Genomic DNA, 20,528 nt, shown 5'->3' with positions numbered 1-20,528 from the left:
GATATTCATAACTGTGTCATTCTTCTTATAAATATTGGTCAATGGACAGTTATGCTCTCTGATGTTTTTAAGAAACAAATTTACTTTTTGTTTTGTGCTATATTTCAGCTTATGCTTTTGTTGACTACGAAGACCGCCGAGACGCCGAGGTATGTTTTCTGGGAATGTCTTACTGAATAATATTTATGTTTTACTTGTAAAACTGTTTTGAAGGTTTTTTTTTTAACGTAATGTTTTTAATGTAATATTAATTACATTCTATTTAATAATACTTTAATCTTTTAAATGAAGTAAAGAAAAGTAATAGAAAAAAAAATGACCCAAAATTATTAAAGATTTTGGATTGTGGTTATGTAAATAAGTTCTTTCTTTATATCAAATATTAATTGACTCCTGAGATTTTTGTTTTAGTTTGAAAACATTTCAATAACGGCTACTTGCTCAACGAAAACGGCAACACCAATGTCCATGACCTGCCTAGAAGGGTTAGTTTAAAGCTTATTGCAATTTTGACACCGTAGGTTCATTTTTTTTTTTTATTGCATCTGAAAAAAAAATTGCTATAAATATTCAAAACCTTAAAATATTCAAGAAAATAAATCTGTTTTGTGTCAGTTTGAAATGTAACTTCTTAAGAACTGTTATAATTTAATAGTCTCTGAATTATGTAGAAATTTTTTTTATAGAATAAGATCAGATAGATTATGGTACTTTTTATCAAAAAAATATTTATATTTAGCTTTATTCACAGTTTGATATAATAACATATTTTATTATTATAATATAGTTCTTCTACTGGTTGCTCTTTTGTGGATAGAGCCAGATAAAAATCAATTGATTTAAGAAATGTTTAGAGAATAAGGGATCAGTATGTAGTTTTTGTGTTATCTTATGTAGTGTTTAGTGTTTTCTATCTTATTTCTATTATGTTTGAAGAAATCCGCATATATTCTTCCACTCTCCAAGGGAATGATTAGGCATCAATGTAAGGGCATGGACACCTGTCTAATGTAGCTGCAGTTTTCATTGAGTTGGCAAATTCCATGGAGGTAGGTAAATTTATAGTCTACTTCAGTGGTGTTTTTCACTCTCAGAAATGACAACTAAAGTAGTGAAAAGCTTGAGAACTAATTTGTGAAATTCTTTCTTCAGCAAATATTAACTGTATGTGAGGAAGCACTTCAGATCTGAAATTTCAGTACTCTGTTTCAGCAAACCTATTTGTTGCCACACGCACACACACACACACACACACACACACACACACACACACACACACACACACACACACACACACACACACACACACACGCACACACACACGCACACATGCACGCACACACACACACACACACACACACACACACACATTTACAAGCATACATTCTTTCTCTCAATGTAGTGGTGTATAGTTTTTCTGATATGCAGCTAATGTAACTATGGCTATAATTTCTTCATAAAACTGAGAATGATTTATTATTGCAGTCCATTTTAATTTTGGTAGTTTATATATTCACTAACAAAGAAAATTCTCCCATATTGGTGGGTGTGATTCTTTTGTGTGTGTGAACCAAGCATTAAAACTCATCCTTTGATAAGAATTTGGTGTATCCCATTAGTGCTGTAGGCTTTATTAGTCAATTATATGAATATTGCTGGATGTGTGAAGCTCAAGTATACAGTTCATTTACATTTTAAATAACATTTACCAATGTAATTGACTCAATCAAACAGTGAATTACAGTGTTATTCAGCAATATTTCTAAGAGTTTCTAAGTGATATTGGTATATTTGTTTCATGAAATATCTGACTTTTTGAGGTTATGATTATTGTAATGAACATGAATACAGTCTCCAAATTCTGTTTTAGATGATTTAACAAATCATCTTTCCAAATTCGAGAAGTTGTGTGTATGTGTATTGTGTTGTAAAATACATACACACTACGTATGAACCAAACATGTTTAATTATATGGAATTCATGCATTTGTATACAGAGTCTATATAAATTTAGAAATATATAATAAAGATAATGAAACATTTTTACATAAATGTGTGTTCTTCAAAATTCTCTGATATTTATGAATATTACCTTCATAATATAAGCTTGATGCATGATTTACAGAGAATGATAGCATTTTAATAGGAATTTCCAGTGTAACTAAAGTACAATTCACATTGTTTTGAAAATTTGTGAATTTGGTCCTCACCTAGTTTTCTTATTGCAGGTGCTTATAGTGCTCTTGTCAAATTTATTTCTGTGTATATAATTATTGGGAAGGTATGTGTGAGAGAAAGAGAGTGGGTAAGATTAAATTGATGTGATAAAGGATCTGATGTTTGCAGAGCGACAGTCCCCCTATTCTGCCTCATTTATGCATGTTCAAGTACTCTAAATGTTATAGTGACAAATGTTAAATAGATATGTCTGGTTTAACCATATAAGCATTGAAAAAAACATGTTGAAATGAATGTATTTCTTCATGGGTTACCAGTATGGTACTTATTTCTCATCTGTTCAAATCTCCCACTAAATAGGATGTCAGTTTATTGCAGGTAACTTTTCCTGCAAGTCAATGAATCACTTGTTCATTTTTCAATGGAGCTGCTTCTTGTAGTGGTGAAGTACACAACTCTTCAGGACCTCTTTAGAGCTAGGTGTGCTCTGACATTGTGAGTTGAAATGCATTGACCATGGAAACAACACAGTACCAGTAACATATAAAGCACCAGCCTCTTGCTTGGTTGTTTTGTATTTAGTAAACTTGGTCATAGATGTTTTCAAAACGATTATATATATATATATATATGTTTGGTGGAGAAATTTCATAAACCTATGTTGAAGATCAGATCCAATGTCTTCCTTTCTGGCTCTAATGGATATCGTAACTGATCAACCAAAAGTTTGGTTGTGTTGCCAACAATGCATCTAGCTTGTCATATATCACATGACCAGAACCTATCTACCAGGTCTTTCTATATCTCTGCTCCACATCCATTTAATATTGCTAGAGTCTGTGTGGATGTCTACATGAAATTACTGTGGATTTAATTTTTATAGTTACCTACAAATGCACATGCAAATACATATACATATAAATATATGTGAATGATTATCTGTGAAGATCTAAATCTTGTACAATATTTACTGAAAAATCTGATATTATCCACTTTTTAGTCAGAGGATTTTGTAGATTATAATTTTGAAACCATTGATACCCAAATAAATATGGAAATTTTGAAAAGAAAAATGGAAATAAAAAATTTGTCTTTTAAGATTTAATTTAAAAAAAAAAATTTAAAATGTGTCCTTGAAATAAAATTTTTGTAATAAATCTGTTTATTTACTATTTATTGAGGAAAAAAAAAATTATCCTATGTTATTTCTCTAAGTATAGAAGTTAAATATTTCTACTTGCACAGACAAACCACCTGACTTGCTTTTCAGTCTGCCTCTGCAACTTCATAGCTGAATTGTTGGTTTCCAAAATCAGTTTTTAAAAATCTGCTTAAGAATAATTTAGAATATAACGTACTTACAGAGAACATTTTACATGAAACTATCAATGTAAAATGGAAGACAAAATTGTTCTTTTGCTAAGAAAATGATTAGCCAGAAAGATTTCTCATATTTATGTGAAACAGCTTAAACTGGAAACAAATTAATGGAATTTAACTTTTAATCTTTAAGTAAAAGTCCTTGTGGAAAATTGACAATGATATAATTATAAAAACCAATTATAGTAATGCTAATTTGGTGTGGAGTTTTTAAGAAGAAACTATAGCAGCTGGGTGTTTAACTCTGTGCATTGAAAGGAGTTTAGTATTTTATTAAAGGAAGCATTATGGTTATTTACAATAATGTTTAATGGCAAAATTTTAGATATTAAACCCTACCTTTACACTCCTATATGTAATTTTGGATCTTAATATTAGAATATTACACTATTTTCCCCAATTGTCTGATTTTATATCAGACAAGTTTTCATTTGCTTGGGTCAGAAATTGTACAAAAATAGTAAATAATTATTTACAAGCTATTAATGATTACTCTCCATTTATTGAAAGTTCTATGGAATTTATATTGCATACCTGTTAAAGATCTATTCATTTATTAGAAGTAGATAATTACAGTAACTACTGGTTAATTATAGGCCAACTCTCTGGTCTGAGACTAACCTCCTCTTGCAAATCTCATATGCCCTGAAAAGGGTCATGGGTGCTACCTTTCACCTCTGACTTAATTATAGTATAATCTTTATTCTCTCACACACTATTTCTGTTAGATAGTGTTGTGAAACAGGGTCTATTGTGTAGTCTGGATGGCATTTAGCAAGGTAATTAGGGCACATAAATCTGAAGTTTCTGCTTTTTCATTTTACCTGCCAACTCCAGAGGGAAGGTAGTTTGGTTCAAGTTTAAGGAACTTTTCAAAGTTAAAGAAAAAGACAACCCAAAACAAAGCAAAAAAGAAAGCAGTAAATGTGAGATGCAACTTCTGTTTGTAAAGTAAATGGTGGAGAATGGCAACCAGCCAACTTGATATTCTCTGGCTTAATTTTGATATAGTTTCACTTATGAAAAACTAAAGTTGTACTTCAGCTTTTAATAATTTGTAGATATTGTTTTCATTTGTGTAATAATTTCACAAATTCATTTCAATTTAATAAATACTGTAGACAGATTTAGCCACTAACCCAAATTATGTTCTTGTAGGACTATTTTAATGAAATATTTTTTATTTTCAGGTGTAAAAATTTTAGAATGATTTTCTTGAAAGAAAGCCATCTCTAATTTCTTGTTCCATTGTTGTACTATGCTTCTTAGGTTTGACTACCTTTTTACAAGATAGTTGTTTACTTATTAATATAGTATTAAAAAGTATTAAAATTTTTAAAAGAAAAATAATTTTAGATTGTACTCTCTTGAACTATGATATATTAGTAACAGACTGTTACTGCAGTTAAAATGAACTTTATCATTTGTTTTATGTTTATTTCTTTTTATTTTTATATAATATACATATTTATAAGTTTTTAATGATGATGAAATTATGAATTTAAATTCAAAACACCCTTTCATAAATATCTAAGATAAAAATAATATCTAAGATAAAAATATTGTTAGTTTTCACATTAAACCATTTTTGAAAATTTTCAATCATAATGAGTTCAATTACATTGATTTTAATTGCATCTTTAGCATAATGAATTAGTTGAAAGAATATAAGATTAAAGCAATATCTAATAATGACATTTTTAAAAGTAAAAATGTCTTGATTTCCTTTTTATTTGTTTTTAATAAATTTTTATTAGTAAACTAGTACATTATTTCCTCATTTGTGCCCGCCTCTTCTTACAATTTGATGTTATAAACATATTGTAATTCTAGTGACTGTTTTAAGGTTGTTTTTAAAATAGTTTTTGCATGTGCATTTAATACATTTCATTTGTGGTAAACTAGCAGACTAGCCAAATGCCGCAGAAAAGCCTGATCCGGTTTGAGACCGAGCATGATCCGATAGCCAGGCCTGTTTCGCCTTTGGTATTAACCATGTTCCCATGGTCTCCCTTGCCAGTTCCAATTCCTGACCATGCTTACCTGACCATTACCATGTGACCATGTCCATTGTGAACATATTCATCTGTCCATGAGGTGGTGGAGCCGCCAATCCCACCGCCCTGATCATGGCTTCCAAGCGTCTGTCTGCCATTGGTCCCATGGTTTTCAGTATGTCATGGCAACTTTGCCACTTTTTGTCATTGTCTTCAATTTCTGCATGTAATAATATTACATTCTTGTTTAAATTTAGTATGTACTGTTTTTTAAATGTTCTTAAAAGTAACTTTAATAAATACACACAAGGTAAAAGTTTTGAAATTGTAATTAAGTGATAGGGAGGCTGCATTTCATAGATATCTGTGCGAGAAAAATTGTATAAATTAATGTGTACACGAGAAATGCTTATTCCTTAAATTCTTATAATTGTTAAGAAAAAAATCTGAAATCATTTGATGCTAAATTAGTTTCGACTAATATTACAAAACTCAGTCTAGTGGTCATTGTGCTAATCTGTCATATTTTGGTAGTTGCCGTCATAACCTAAACATCATTTTGCGAGATTCTATTTTTACGATAGATTGACAATCAGTGTTTTTGTTACGTCAAATTCTTGAATTTTAATCTGAAATATTGCATATTTTAATTACCTTATATGTTTTGTATTTAAATTTTGATGAAAGGCTATATTGATAATAAAAAAAAAGTGTTATGAGGTTATGAGATAATGTAATTTAACAATATTGTAATTAAGTTAGTAAAAAAAAAAGCAAATAAAATGAGCACCCAGAGACTGCAAACCTTCACCAAGGCAACACCAACATCCTCTCAAAGATTAGCCAGAGATGATTTTTAAAATGAGAATATCTGAAAATAAACTTGACTGCTCTCACAAATGAGAATACTAAAAATGAACCTGACTGCTCTCAAAAATTAAGTAAAAAAAACAGGAAAAACAATTCAGAATCCTTGTCTAGTACCGGATCGATCCCCAAATCTTATCAGTTTGTGTTAGTCACAAGGCCAAACTTCCATGAAAGTTTCATCCAAATCCATCCAGCAGTTCTTGAGATATCTTGTCCACAGACAAACAAGCAAACACAACTAAAAACAATACCTTCACCAAGGAAACAGCTATCCTGCTGAATACAGATATCTGTTCTACTTTATTATTTAGAGGCTGGCAATAGGAAGAAAGAATGTCTAGTTGTAGAACAATCCCACCAACAATTCATTATGATAGTTCAAGTTTTCAAAATATATTCATCTTCTACTTATTTAGAAAAGTTGATATAAAATTTTGCATGTGTTTATCCACTTTGCTCATGCAAGGTTTATAAATACTCGAATTTTTGGAGCATCAGTCTCTTCCCTATTATAAGCACAATTTATTCATCTGTGTTAGGCTCAATAGTACAATACATTGCAATCACTATGCTCACCACTTTATCTCAGTCAACCTGCTGTACAAAAAACTGTGTTTTTGTAATCATATACTTTTAGTAATTGATTTACATTACTCGATAATAGGAGAAAGTTTGCTAAAGAGGCAACCTAAGCAGGCAGCAGTTTAGATGTCTAGGAAAAAATACAAAACTTTTACATGCTGTTGTTGAAAGTCTTGGTTCTTTGTTTTTATCAAAATGCTGTATAGAACTAAAATCATGATTTATTGTGATAATTGCAATAATTAATCCTGTAAATTTATAATGAAAGTTATGAAAAAGTGCTTTGGGAAGTTTTTTCAGACTGTGCTAGCAGGGATGTGAAAGAAGTTAGTGTTGAAATACACAGCTCACATCAAACTATACTTTGAAATAAAAAGAACAGATCCTCAGCTCTACAGGTCTTTCTTGCAATCAGACTTCGACACAATGCAGAAATTACTGACTGGCAATTGTACCACCATGCATTCTGGGAGGAAAAACCGGACTTTTACATACTCTCTTTACAACACCAGTCATCCTAAGATATCTGCTGTGAACATGACCTGGGCATTATTGTTGACAGCAGTTTATATTGGACAAATCACATCTCTAAAATGGTCAAGAAGACTGAGGGTGTCTTAGCATCACTCAGAAAGGCCTTTGTCAGCTGCTCTCCAGCTACCTATTTAAAGTTCGCATCACCAGTCTGGAACCCCTATCTTGCACAGTATATCAATCTCTTGGAAACTGTTCAGAAACGTGCAACCAAATGAATACCAGCCGTCAGGCATCTAGAATACTTTGAACATATTAACTTCCCTGGGCATGGACACATTAAAGTTTAGATGTCTGGCAACTGACTTGGCAAACACAAGATTATCCAACAACAACCACCTTGGATATCTTTTTGTAAACACCTGTGGATATGTTTTCAAAATCAAAAAAACAACACAGCGTCCATAACTTTTTGAAACAATTTTTCATACTCAAATTTACTGAAGCACGGAAAACTACCCGCATCATTTGGTAGGTGTCAGGATACTCCATCTTTCAAAACTTCCATGTCTGCTGAAATTTGCCAGCAGTACAACTGATGTCCCACCTCCTTTTTTTAACAACTTATATTCACTGTTGGCTTTCTGTGTAGACTCCCTCTACTGTTCATGCAGTTTTGGTTGGTTTTTCTGATGAGTGCACTTGAACATTGTAAACAATAAATTCATTATTGTTATTTTATAAAATAGTGATTGTAAAATACTAACCAGTTCTATCGAAGATAAATATTGCTTGAGAAGACTCGGCAAGCTCAAGTGAGACCATAACCTTGAGGCCTATGCCAGGGGTGTAACCAGCCCACTTATGTGTACCTTTCCAATGACACTAAACTCTGCTTGCGAAGACCTGTTGAGGCAACTGAAATCGAAATCTGATGAGTGGCATCCGTGCTAGTGCAACACTAAGAGTACCATATGAGCGTGATCGTTGCCAGAGCAACAAGCTGGCCTCCATGCTGGTGGCATGTAAAAACACCATTTGAACGTGATCATTACCTGCGTCGCCTTACTGGCACGTGAAAAAACATTCATGCGAGGTTGCAGAAAGCAACATTTGAGTGTGTCTGTTGCCAGTACCGCCTGACTGGCCCTCGTGCCGGTGGCATGTAAAAGCACCCACTACACTCTCGGAGTGGTTGGCGATAGGAAGGGTATCCAGCTGTAGAAACTCTGCCAGATGAGATGGAGTCTGGTGCAGCCATCTGGTTCGCCAGACCTCAGTCAAATCGTCCAACCAATGCTAGCATGGAAAGCGGACGTTAAACGATGATGATGATGAACCACTGCCTAAATTGCAAAAACACAGAAATTAGTAAATAGATTGTATATAAAAATTTAAAATATATTTTTTAGTTCATGTTAAGGTGCACAACTAAAAGTTGTTCAGGATACATTTTAGGATATTGTAGTTATTATGCCTTTAAAGGAAAGCAGTTATCTGTTCTAATTGGTTTTAAGATGAGTACTGTTTATACTCAAGATTGATATTGAAGACTTGAAAGAAAATGTTTCCAAGAGTATATTTCTCTTAGGTAAAAGGAAAAGAAATTCTAAATGTCACTTTATTTCAATGACATAGAGATATTTTCAGTGTACACACATAGTTATGTTCTGTCATAAGTTTTTTGGGGAGGGAATTAAATAGATATACTTTATATTGATTCACCGTTACTGTAATTGGCTATTAAAGAATGTAAGGATATATAGATATCTTTTATTGTAACTAAAGCCTCCCTATCATTTCTGTATGTAAAGGATGTGTGTATGGAGCTATATGCATAAGTAACTGCATGCACATATTATATACATGCATTTATATGTGTGTATGCATATATGAATGTATATAGTATATTAATATATATTTATATTATCTATATGTATTTGTCAGATATATCTATATAATGTGTGTTAATGTAGTTTTTTTATATATATATACATACATATGCATCTATAAACAAACATATATATATATGCATATACATGTATAAAGGTGTGTATATATATGTATGGTGTGTGTGTGTGTGTATATAGGTATCTATATATATATATATATATATATTTAGGTGTATATAGGTTGTAAATGTAGGTCTGTCAGGGTGCGGTACATGTATGTATATGTAATAGTGTGTGTGTGTGTGTGTACATATACATGAGTGTTATTAAATTATGTATGAAGTTATATCTGTGTATATAGGTGTTTGTTGTGGTGTGTGTATGAATATATATATACACACACATGCACATATGTATGTGTGTGTGTGTTCTGTCAACCCTATATTTCATGTCACCCATTGTACTGTCTTCTATTTACCTTTTGACCTCCCTCTACCTTTCATCCATCTTACATACATTATGCAGGTATATATGATGAGCTTCCAATTTTTTTCTACCAAATCCATTCATAAGGCTTTGGTTGGCCCAGATCGTTAGCTGCATCGCCTTACTGGCACTTGTGCTGGTGGCACGTGAAAAAACATTCATGCGAGGTTGCAGAAAGCACCATTTGAGTGTGGCTGTTGCCAGTACCGCCTGACTGGCCCTCGTGCCGGTGGCATGTAAAAGCACCCACTATTGTAGAAGACACTTGCACAAAGTGTCACACAGTAGGATTGAACCTAAGAGCACATGGTTAAGTAACCACCTTCTTAATCACACAGCCACAGCTGTGCTTGTGATTTGAGTAAATAACATATATGATTAACAATTTCTTGCCAGACATCTCTGAAGCAACAAAACCACTGATCATGTTAGAATTTACTGTGCACTGCAAAGAGCGTATTTGTGAAATCAATGAAATGAAATATGCAAAGTACCAGGAGCAGAAGTTTAAAAACACAATATGAGTCTATAAAGGTGGACTGAAGAGGCTTTACAGATGTTCACTTTGCAAAGTCCTCAACTGATTAGGCTTTGCAGTGGTGGAAAAGAAAAGGACCATTCAGTTTGCAAGTCAAGTTATTGAGAAAGCCACAAGGTGGTTTTGGATTAAGAAGGCTGCTCCATGGGTTATAGCTGCTAGAATGTAAAACTGGAATCAGAGGCAGGTTAACAGAGAAAGCAGAATTTCTATGTGGCTGTTGTGTACAAGAAATAAACACAAAGATCACGTAAGAGATAGATGCTTTCAAATGCCCTTAGATTCCATTAGAGGTAGTAGATAGCTTCTGTTATGTAGGTTGCCTAATTAGCAGTTCTCAAAGTATGGTAGTTAGAATAAGAACAGGGTGCAGAAGGTTGAGGGAGCTATTACCTCTGTTGGTAACAAATGATTTTTATCTCAGTTTGAAAGGCAGACTGGCTGAGATCTTGTATACAAACTACAATGCTACATGGTAGTGAGATATGGGCCCTTAATGCAAAGGACTCGCAAAAACTGAACGGAAATGAAGGAAGCATGCTCTGCTGGATGTGCGATGTCAGTGTGCATGGATAACAAAATACAAGTGTGTTGAGGTAAATGGGGTACAAGAGGAATGAGATGTAGTGTGCAAGAGAGACAGCTGCATTGGTTTTGTTATGGGATGCGTATGAGTGAGGGTCGGTGTATAAAGAAGTGTCTCTCACTTACAGTGAATGGAAACAAGAAGGTGTGGAATGGGGGGGGGCGAAGGGCGACCGGGTTGTTTAGTCTTAAAAAGGACCGAGATGACGCGACATGCAATGCTCGAGAAAATCTGCCTAGTTATGTGGCATAGTATTTTGTGTCGTGGTATTTTGGGCAGGTGTCTTCTACTGGAGCCACACAAAGCCTTGTGAGTGTATCAAGTAGAGAGAAATTAAAAAGACTGTTGTGTGTGTGTGTGTATATGTCTGAGTGTTTGTACTCCTTTGTCTTTGCATCATATGATAATTGTAAAATTAGTGTTGCTGTAATTTTTTATCTTCAGTTCAAATGTGCAGCCATGGGAAATATTACTTGGAAACAGGTGAGGTTTGGCAGAAGGAAGGGTGTGTAGCCATAGAAAATCTGCCTTAGTGAATTTCGTCTGACCCATGCAAGCATAGAAAAACAGAGCTTAAAATGATGAGGGTGATGTTGATGGAATGTTTCAATGCGTGCATGTGTACACATGCACAAATGAAAATATGTTTATATATGCAGATATATTAAGCATAAAGCACCCATTGCCACTCTGTAAAGTGGTTGGTATCACAAAGGGCATCCAGCCATAGAAACATTGCCAAAGCAGACGTTTGAACACGACTTATCCAATCCTGTCAAACCAAACTAGCTTGGAGAATTGAGAAACGTGTTAAATAATTCAAACATACACATGTATATAACCATAACTGCTCAAAAGTTTAAGTGCAACATTGCATTATATTCACCACCATAACCTCCTAAACCATCCCCAACCAACACTATGCTCCCACTTTAAAACAATCTGTATACATAAAAAAAACCCCAGTTCCTCTTCAAGGTAACCTTTTAACAAATAAAAGAAAAAAAACTAGGGGACAACCATTATGTTACAACAGTTGAGTTGTACACAAAATACAAATTCATCATAATTACTGTAAGTATTGAAATACTGGGATAAGCTTACATTATCTAAATTTTATGCATCGGTTTTGAGTGCTAGAATGATGTCAACATGCTCACAGGCTAACATAATTGATTACCTTGATTTGATGGAACAATCACCCAGTGTACCAGTTTTATGACTCCCATGCCAAATCACTGGAAGCCATATATTCCACTGCACAGGTATTTTTATTATCTATATTTTGCACCTTACCTGATGCACAACGAGTTGACTTTTACATAACTGAATGCATTCTAATATTGGTTTCAAATTTTGGCACAAGACTAGCAACTTCAGGGAAGAGGCTAAATCAATTACATTGATCCCAGTACTTGACTGGTACTTATTTTATCGACCTCAAAAGGTTGAAAGGTAAAGTTGTTTTTAACGGCATTTGAACTCAGACTAAAGAAGGACAAATGCCACTAAGCATTTTGCCAATTGTGCTTACACTTCTACCAGCTCACTGCTTTAGTGTACACTAATATTTGATATATAAGTTTTTGCAAATTTCTATAATTCATACCAACAATACTGTCATAAATATGCTTGCAAACTACCCTTCCTTGCATGGCCCACCACATGCCCCAATTTGAACTGTCAACTCACTCAGTTGAAACATGATCCTGACCACTAATCGAATACACTATGTACATAACATTTAGTTACAGTTGATAGTCTATAGCTGATTGGGCAACAGGTGAATAGACTAGCAGCAAAAGGCTAATGCACTGCTACTACAAATGATAATACATTTAGCTAGACACCTAAAAATAAGCATTTCAAAAGACTAATGTAATATGAAAAAAGAAACACAAAAATACATATCTATTTTTTCATATACAATTGCCAAAATGCAATTCTCTTATACAATATAATCATCATTGTTTTAATGTTTATATCTCTATGCCCTCATGGGTCAGATGGAGTTTATTGAGGCAGATTTTATATGGCTGAATGTCTCTCCTGCCACCAACCCTTACTTCTTTCCAAGTAAGGTAATATTTCCTGTGGCGAGACATTTTTACAGAATATTGGAAACGAAAGACTTTGCTCTTCTATGACAGTGATACTCATTTACAACTGCTGCAATGTTAAGACAAAGACACACACACACACACACACACACACACATATATGATGAGCTTTCCATCTACCAAATCCACTCACAAAGCTTTGGCTGGCCCATGACTGTAATAGAAGACACTTGCCCAAGGTACCATGCAGTGGGACTGAATTCAAAACTATGTGGTTGGGTAACAAAGTTCTCAACCTTTTAGTTATACCTGTAATGATATATATATATCATTATGAGAGAGGGTGGGAGTGGGATTATATAGAAGTGGCTTGATGGGAAATATCAGTATGGGCTGGATGGTAGGAGGAGATAAGAGTGACCCAGGAATGATAGTTCAAGGAGTAGATGATGAGCAAGGCAGAGGAGTGGTAGGGAGAGGGTGTTGAGAATAATAGAAAATATTCAAAGTGTTAAGGTGGGAGGAGAGGGTGAGGTAGTACATGGGAGGGGTTGATAATGAGAATGAAGGATGGAAGCAGAAACGCATAGCACAAAAAGTTATGGGATGTGAAGAAGGGGCAGTTGAGATGGCGTAATACTTGTTGGGGACAATGTATGTGTGTGTGTGTGTGTGTATTGGACTGTCTCTATGGTAAATGAGAATTCAGCTGGACTCAACCCCACAGTTTTCTGAGTTCAGTGTTTTATTATGTTGTCTTGCAGGGGAATTCAGGCCTATCCAGGATTTGTAGATCTGGGTGCATGTATGTGTGTGTGTGTATATGTATGTATACGTATACGTGGATGTATGTATACATGTCTATGTATGTATATATATATATATCTACATATATAACCACATGTGTATATATATATATATGTACATATAAATATGTGTGTGTGTATGTATTATATATATATCTTACACACACACACACACACACACACACACATATATATATATATAACGTGTGTAAACATAGGCGTCTGTATATGCATACACATGTATCCAGGTAGATGCATACATGTGTATGTATGTATATATATATATGTGTGTGTACAAATGTATATTTATATGTATGTATATATATATATGTGTGTGTACAAATGTATATTTATACATATGTACATATATTTGTGTGTATGTATGTATAGAAGAGGTTATAATCAAAGTTGTGTTCTTATGAAGCACATCTGCACATTCCAGTAATCAAATGTATTGAAGTAGATGTTTATTTTGAATGAGAAAGTCATTCATACCAGTTGAAAATCTTAGTGAGTCATATTTGCAGTGTAAAGACTGGAAAGTTTGGTATAGTTTTAAAGTGAACTTTCCGGTCTTTGTTCTAATGCATGTGTATATATGTATGTACATGTATATGTGTATCAGTATATGTATATATGTGTGTATATATGTTTATATATGTAGTTGTATGTACGTGTATATATATATATGCACCTATACATTTACATATATGTACACAAGAAGTGCATATTTATGCATGTGTAAATGTCTTTTTGTATATATAGATACATATGTATCTGTGCTGTATGTGTATCTGTATACATATTGGTATGTATGTGTGTGTGTGTGTGTATATATATATATTGTCTGTATTGTGTATTCTTGTACATATGTGCGTATATATGTGAGTGTTTGTGCGTTTATATATATATTGTGAGAGCTTGTAGCTTGTAATGTTGTAAGTGGCCATGATAGAATAAAGTTTTCCAGCAATAAAACACTGAATACAAGTACTTATGAATTTTACTAATTTGTGGTCAACTGCAGGCTGTTTTGTTGTGTATTTACATCAAATTCAATGTTGTATCAAATGAAAGAATATACATTTTCAGAGTATAAATATGGAAAAATCACGAGATTAGGTATTAATAATTTCTGCATTAAGATGTTTACATTTCTCACTTTTAAAATGAAAATTTATTTTATAAATCATCATAGATGTACATGTATAGTGGGATCGATAGAGAGGGGCCAATAACTAAGTGGAAAGCTGATAGAAGACGGGAAAAGATGGGAATGCTGTAGAGGGTAAGAAATAGGATGGGTTTGTTAGGGGGAGAGAAGAGAGAGGAAACTGGTTACTTACTTAATTCTGAAGATAAAATGAATAAGAATAGTCTATTAATGCAAAGGTTTTTTGTGTAATTTTTAAAAATAAAAATGGAAAAAATATAGGAAAGTGTTGAAAATGTAGATGTAAGGAAATCTCAACGTATGGGTGTTAGTGACATAAATATCTTCTATCAGATATGACTAAAAACTTCAACCGAGATGGAGTGAAATATATATTTTTAGATAATTCTATCACTAACTCCCGTTAGTAAACTTCTTGAAAGTCTAAAAAAACATTGATTCTCATAGTGAAAATTTAAACATTCATGATAACTGCAAATTTAAATATTAGTAAAGATATAAATATTCATGACAACTGAGCTACAAACACCCCTTATATTTTACATCAAAGGTACAAAAAGCTAATTCCCCCCACCAAGCTAGTTATCTGGCTGATCAACCTCATAAAAACTGATATTGTGAAAATTAGTTAAGGGATTTTGACAAAACAGTCTCATAAGTTATAGAGGTATCTTCCTTATGTATATGACAGAATTTACAAGAAATGATTTATTGGTTTGAAGGCATCTCTCGTATTAATACCAAATTCTTACAATTGGGTAGCAAAGAGTAATATTTTTCTATTAAAGAGTATTGCTTTCTGTTATTCTTATTAAGATTAAAACCATTGCTGATTTATACATACACACACACACACACACACACACACACACACACACACACACACACACATCATCATTATATATATATAATCAGAAATATTGAATTTCTAAATGTCTCAGAGAGACATGAGCGGTGGTGGAGCGATAGAGTGGTTGTGTACTGTCAACATAATGTGACAGTCCCGTAAAGGGAATTACACCACCGCTGTTTAGCCCTAGGAAGCATCGAACGCTTCCTGTCGGCTTTGACACATTTTCTGTGTCCTTATATTTGTGTTTGTATATATAAGGACACAGGAAATGTGTCAAAGCCGACAGGAAGTGTTCAATGCTTCCTAGGGCTAAACAGCGGTGGTGTAATTCCCATACGGGACTGTCACGTTAAGTTGACAGTATACAACCTCTCTCTCTATCTATATATATATATATATATATATACACACACACACTCACATATAGTCTCTCTTAGTCTATTTTGAATCTTAATCTCTGGTATTTCATCATTCAGTGGTATTTTTCGCTGTTTCTTCCACACACAATTCTCTTGTTTATTATCAACAATTTGATAGGTTTCTTTATTGCTTTAAAACATTTTTTTAGGTGTTGATTAGAGTTTTAGTTGTGATTAAATTTTACTGTTTTTATTTCATGCTGTTACTTTCACTTACCATTCTTAATTCTTGTCATCCCATTCACTGTTGCTAGATCCAGTTTAGCCTATATATAACTCATCTTTTTCTCTTTAGAAAATTCTAAATTCTTTATATTTTACTTACTTTGTTTTGCTTCATAATTCATTTTGGCTCACATTCTTAAACTCAATTTAATACTGATTTTCTTTACTTTTCCTATATTTTTTTTCAATTATCATGTAAACAAAATCCTACAGCACTACAACTTTTGTACTAGTAAATTACTCTTTATTTCATTTTGATTCTTTCTCTTTCCCTGCCATTTGGCTCCTTCTCTCTCACCTTACATTCTCCCCACCAAACTATTTCTCATGCTTTTCCTCTCCCTATCTTTCTAAGCAGTATCTCCTTCTTTCATTCATTTTGAAATCTAGGAACAAAAGTTTCTTAGTATTTAAATTGCAATCCCTAATCTCTTCCCTTGTATTCTAAATTGTTCCATACTTGCTCTCCATAACTACATATTCTCTCACTTGATACAACTTTGCAATCATCCGATGCAGACCTGATGTAGATTGACGCAAATTATTAAAATTGGTGTGTGTCTGTGTGTGCACTCGCCTCTAAGCATATGTGTTCTTTCAGAAGAAAGCTCATGTGAGAAAGAGAAGTGAAAAATTTTGGCTGTTTTAGAATTGGGTTACTAATTCCCATTCCCTAAATTATGAAAATTTAGAAACATATTCCTCTTATTTAAAAAAAAAGAAGTAAAATTTTCATCCATGCTTCTTCAATGTTCATATCAATTGTTTTTCTCACTATTACAGGATGCTATTAAATATGAAAATGGTCGAGAAGTATGTAATTCAAGTATCATTGTAGAATGGGCAAAAGGCAACCCAAGACGTCCTTTAGTCAGTAATGTAAGTATTTTTCTATAAACTGTTTTAGTGGTGCAATTTAAGGTGATTAAATTGATTCTTGATGTGGACAAGTATTTTATTTCATTACCTGTGGAAGAAAGATAAAGTTAATCTTAATGAGATTTGAACTTAGATCATAGTACATTTTGTCCAAAGCTCAAATGATTCTGCTTGTCCATTGCTTACTAATAAAATTAATAGTAGTAATAATCATAATAATCAAGTAAGTGATTGACAATAAAATCTTTTTCATTAGAAAGGTGGGATATAAATTAGGCAGAGAATTAAGACCTTGAATACAGGAAAAATATTAGCAATATAGTTATTAATGAGGAAATAAGGAAAACTGTGATAACTGCACTAAAAGAAGTAATTAAAATAGTGGAAATATAAAATCTAGGAGTCACATAAAAGTGGTAAAAATCCAGTAGGGTTGGGGCAGGCACTGAAAGGATATCAAAAAGTTTATTTAAAAGGGAGCAGAGGAAGAAGTTGTAATTTGAAGATTAAATTAGCTACAAATAAAAATACAAAATCCTTTTAGTGAGGTAAAACAAAAAAGACTATGATCAAATTAAAGATGAACTTGGAGTTCACTATTTGGGGTTATAGATGTGAATTTAAACTAATTATGAAGCAAAATAATAAGTAAAATCTAAAGAATTTAGAATTCTCTAATTAGAAATACACGGAGTAGAAGTCTAATGGTTAAAGTGGTTAAAAGAAAGTAGGGTGAATAAAAATAGTAATAGTGAAGGTATTGTGTTGTACCAGGGTACTTTGTACTGATACTCCAAGTGGAGAAGACAAAAATAGTTTCAAATCAGAAGTCCAGTCTCGTAATGCAGTGGTCCCCAAACTTTCTTTACACCACTGATTGATTTCAAGCAAAACAATTTTTTCCCTTGAACCTGGGATCACATGCTCTTATTATACTTACAGTTAGCCTGTGTTCTTTATTGGTGGACAAAAACACTGACTTATAAAAATGTAAGAAAAAGGCACAGATTGAAGTGGTAATTTCTTTTCAGAATGAAACACCTTGCAGTCAATAAAACAGAAAGAAAATTTAAACATTCATTCTTTCCCTGTGGCCTTGTAACAAAGGATCCACGGCATGGTCTTAATCTGTATTCATCTTTTGGGGATCTCTACTATAATGATTCTGCTACAAGGAAGATGGAAGGGATCAGAGTTTTCTCCCTTCCATTCGAGCTTTCTCCGCTTCCTTCAAAATGAATGCAAATAAGGCGAATATAATTTTTGTAATTATGTATTTCGGGGCTGGTTAACTGACGTAATCCTGTTAAGTCCAGGAAGTTAAGAGTTAATCTTGTGTAATTTTTTTAATCATCTAACTTGATGAGATATTGTACAAAGATAAAATAAAATATAAATAGGATTCAGAAAATCAATTAATTTCAACTTTTCCCCTATCTGACCAGGTAAAATATTCAATCTTTTCTTTCAGTATATAAGAACAAGAAATATATTTTAAGGGTTTGTCTGCTCAGTTTTTAACATTCATTTTTGGGTTTAAAAATGACATGATCACCATTCGTACATTTTACATTTACATTCTTTTTTTTCCTTACATGAAAATGTCTATAAATTGAACATTTGCCTGTGTTGATGTAAATGTTTTAAAGGCTGACTGCAGCACCAATATGATTGTCACTTAATATTCAATTAAATCCCAAGTTGGGAAGGTTTGACCATGTATCTGCACCAATTTATGTAGGCCCTATCAAAGGTTTTTTTTTTTTTTTTGCTAAAAACTAGCAATGCTCATGCATTTATCTCTCTTCATAGCACTAGTGTTATTTAAGGAAAAAAGCTTGTCTCAAAGGCCAATACACCTTGGTACCAGTAATGTTGCAGGTACTGCTGTCAGATACTGCAGAGCATCTATCTCATTTGATGCTTTAACAGTTCCACCTACCCTGAACTCATACTTTTTCTGCTGACACCTAAAAGATGAAAAACTTAAGTCAGTTTGAACTGAGAGTGATGGGTGTCGGAGCAAATAGTGTGAGGCATTTTGTTCAGTGCTTTTACACCTCTGCCAAGTCACCTCTTTTCAATTAGATGAATACAAAAGACGTCAAAAGATAACATTTATTTTATATTTATGAATAATTTAATTACAGTAATAGTAATTTGAGTTCATAGGGAAAAGTATTTTTTTACATTGTAGTGATTATATCATATAAATAAAATATACTAATGAAAATAAATTATAAATTTGTTTAGGGCTATGATGAATGCTATCGCTGCCATCGACCTGGACATTGGGCTCGGGATTGCCCTGATGATCGTTACTATGGTTACAGAAGGCCCGAGCGCAGTAGCTACTACAGATCACCATCTCCACGCCGAAGACGAAGGTAGTTATCAGTTTTTTTTACTGTTTCAGAGGAAATTTGATGTATGTTGTGTGTAATATGTCTATATATATATTTATGTATCTATTTTGTTTTTTCTCAATATGTAGATCTCGATCAAGGTCACGATCCAGAGACAGGCGTCGTAGAAGATCTCGAACAAGGTCTCATAGTAGAGATCGCAGTCGTAGTAGAGACCACAGGAGTAGTAGTAGAGACAGAAGACGACGTAGTCCAAGCAGTGAACATCGACGAGGTCGAGACAAACTTAGTCCAGATCACTATCGACGAGACAAAAGTAGATCTCGATCAAAGAGCCGTTCTCGATCTGTTAGTCAATCCAGAAGTAGATCTGTTAGCCGTTCCAGAAGTAGATCCCGAAGTGCTTCCAAAGGGAAAACAAATGGAGAACAGGAAACTGTTGCAGTGAAACCAGATCATTCTCATTCATCTAGTCGGTCACGCAGTAGATCGAGGGACAAGTTTACACGGCAGTCAAGAAGCAGAAGTGTTTCACAAAGCTGAAGACTAACAAAATTTTACACAGGCCATCCATTGTTTTCATTTCTCTATATAAACTGTATTAGATCTTGAAATTCTACTTTTTGCTTGCAGTCATTAAAAGTTTTCTTACATTTATTTTTTTTTTCATTTCTTCTTTCATCAGCTTGTTTCAGTGGCATCTTCCTATTAAACATTCAATTTCTACGCATATATATATATATATATATATATATATATATAT

The 20,528-nt window shown here is 33.3% G+C and overlaps 1 protein-coding gene across 2 annotated transcripts in view; it reads left to right on the top strand.

The window, feature by feature from the left end:
* LOC115213540 (serine/arginine-rich splicing factor 6) overlaps window positions 1–20,422 on the top strand; it is a 41,892-nt gene extending 21,470 nt beyond the window's left edge. For both annotated transcript variants that reach the window (XM_029782568.2, XM_029782569.2), the window contains exons 3-6: window positions 109–149; window positions 17,304–17,399; window positions 19,653–19,786; window positions 19,894–20,422. In XM_029782568.2, the coding sequence (XP_029638428.1) occupies window positions 109–149; window positions 17,304–17,399; window positions 19,653–19,786; window positions 19,894–20,308 (686 nt within the window). In that variant the 3' untranslated portion in view covers window positions 20,309–20,422. The remainder of the gene's footprint in view (window positions 1–108; window positions 150–17,303; window positions 17,400–19,652; window positions 19,787–19,893) is intronic.
* Window positions 20,423–20,528: the final 106 nt, after the last annotated feature.

Source organism: Octopus sinensis, linkage group LG6, assembly GCF_006345805.1.
Source record: "Octopus sinensis linkage group LG6, ASM634580v1, whole genome shotgun sequence".
Lineage (NCBI taxonomy): Eukaryota > Metazoa > Mollusca > Cephalopoda > Octopoda > Octopodidae > Octopus > Octopus sinensis.
The sequence above is the reverse complement of the archived record's forward strand: the minus strand, read 5'-3'. Positions and strand labels throughout refer to the sequence as shown.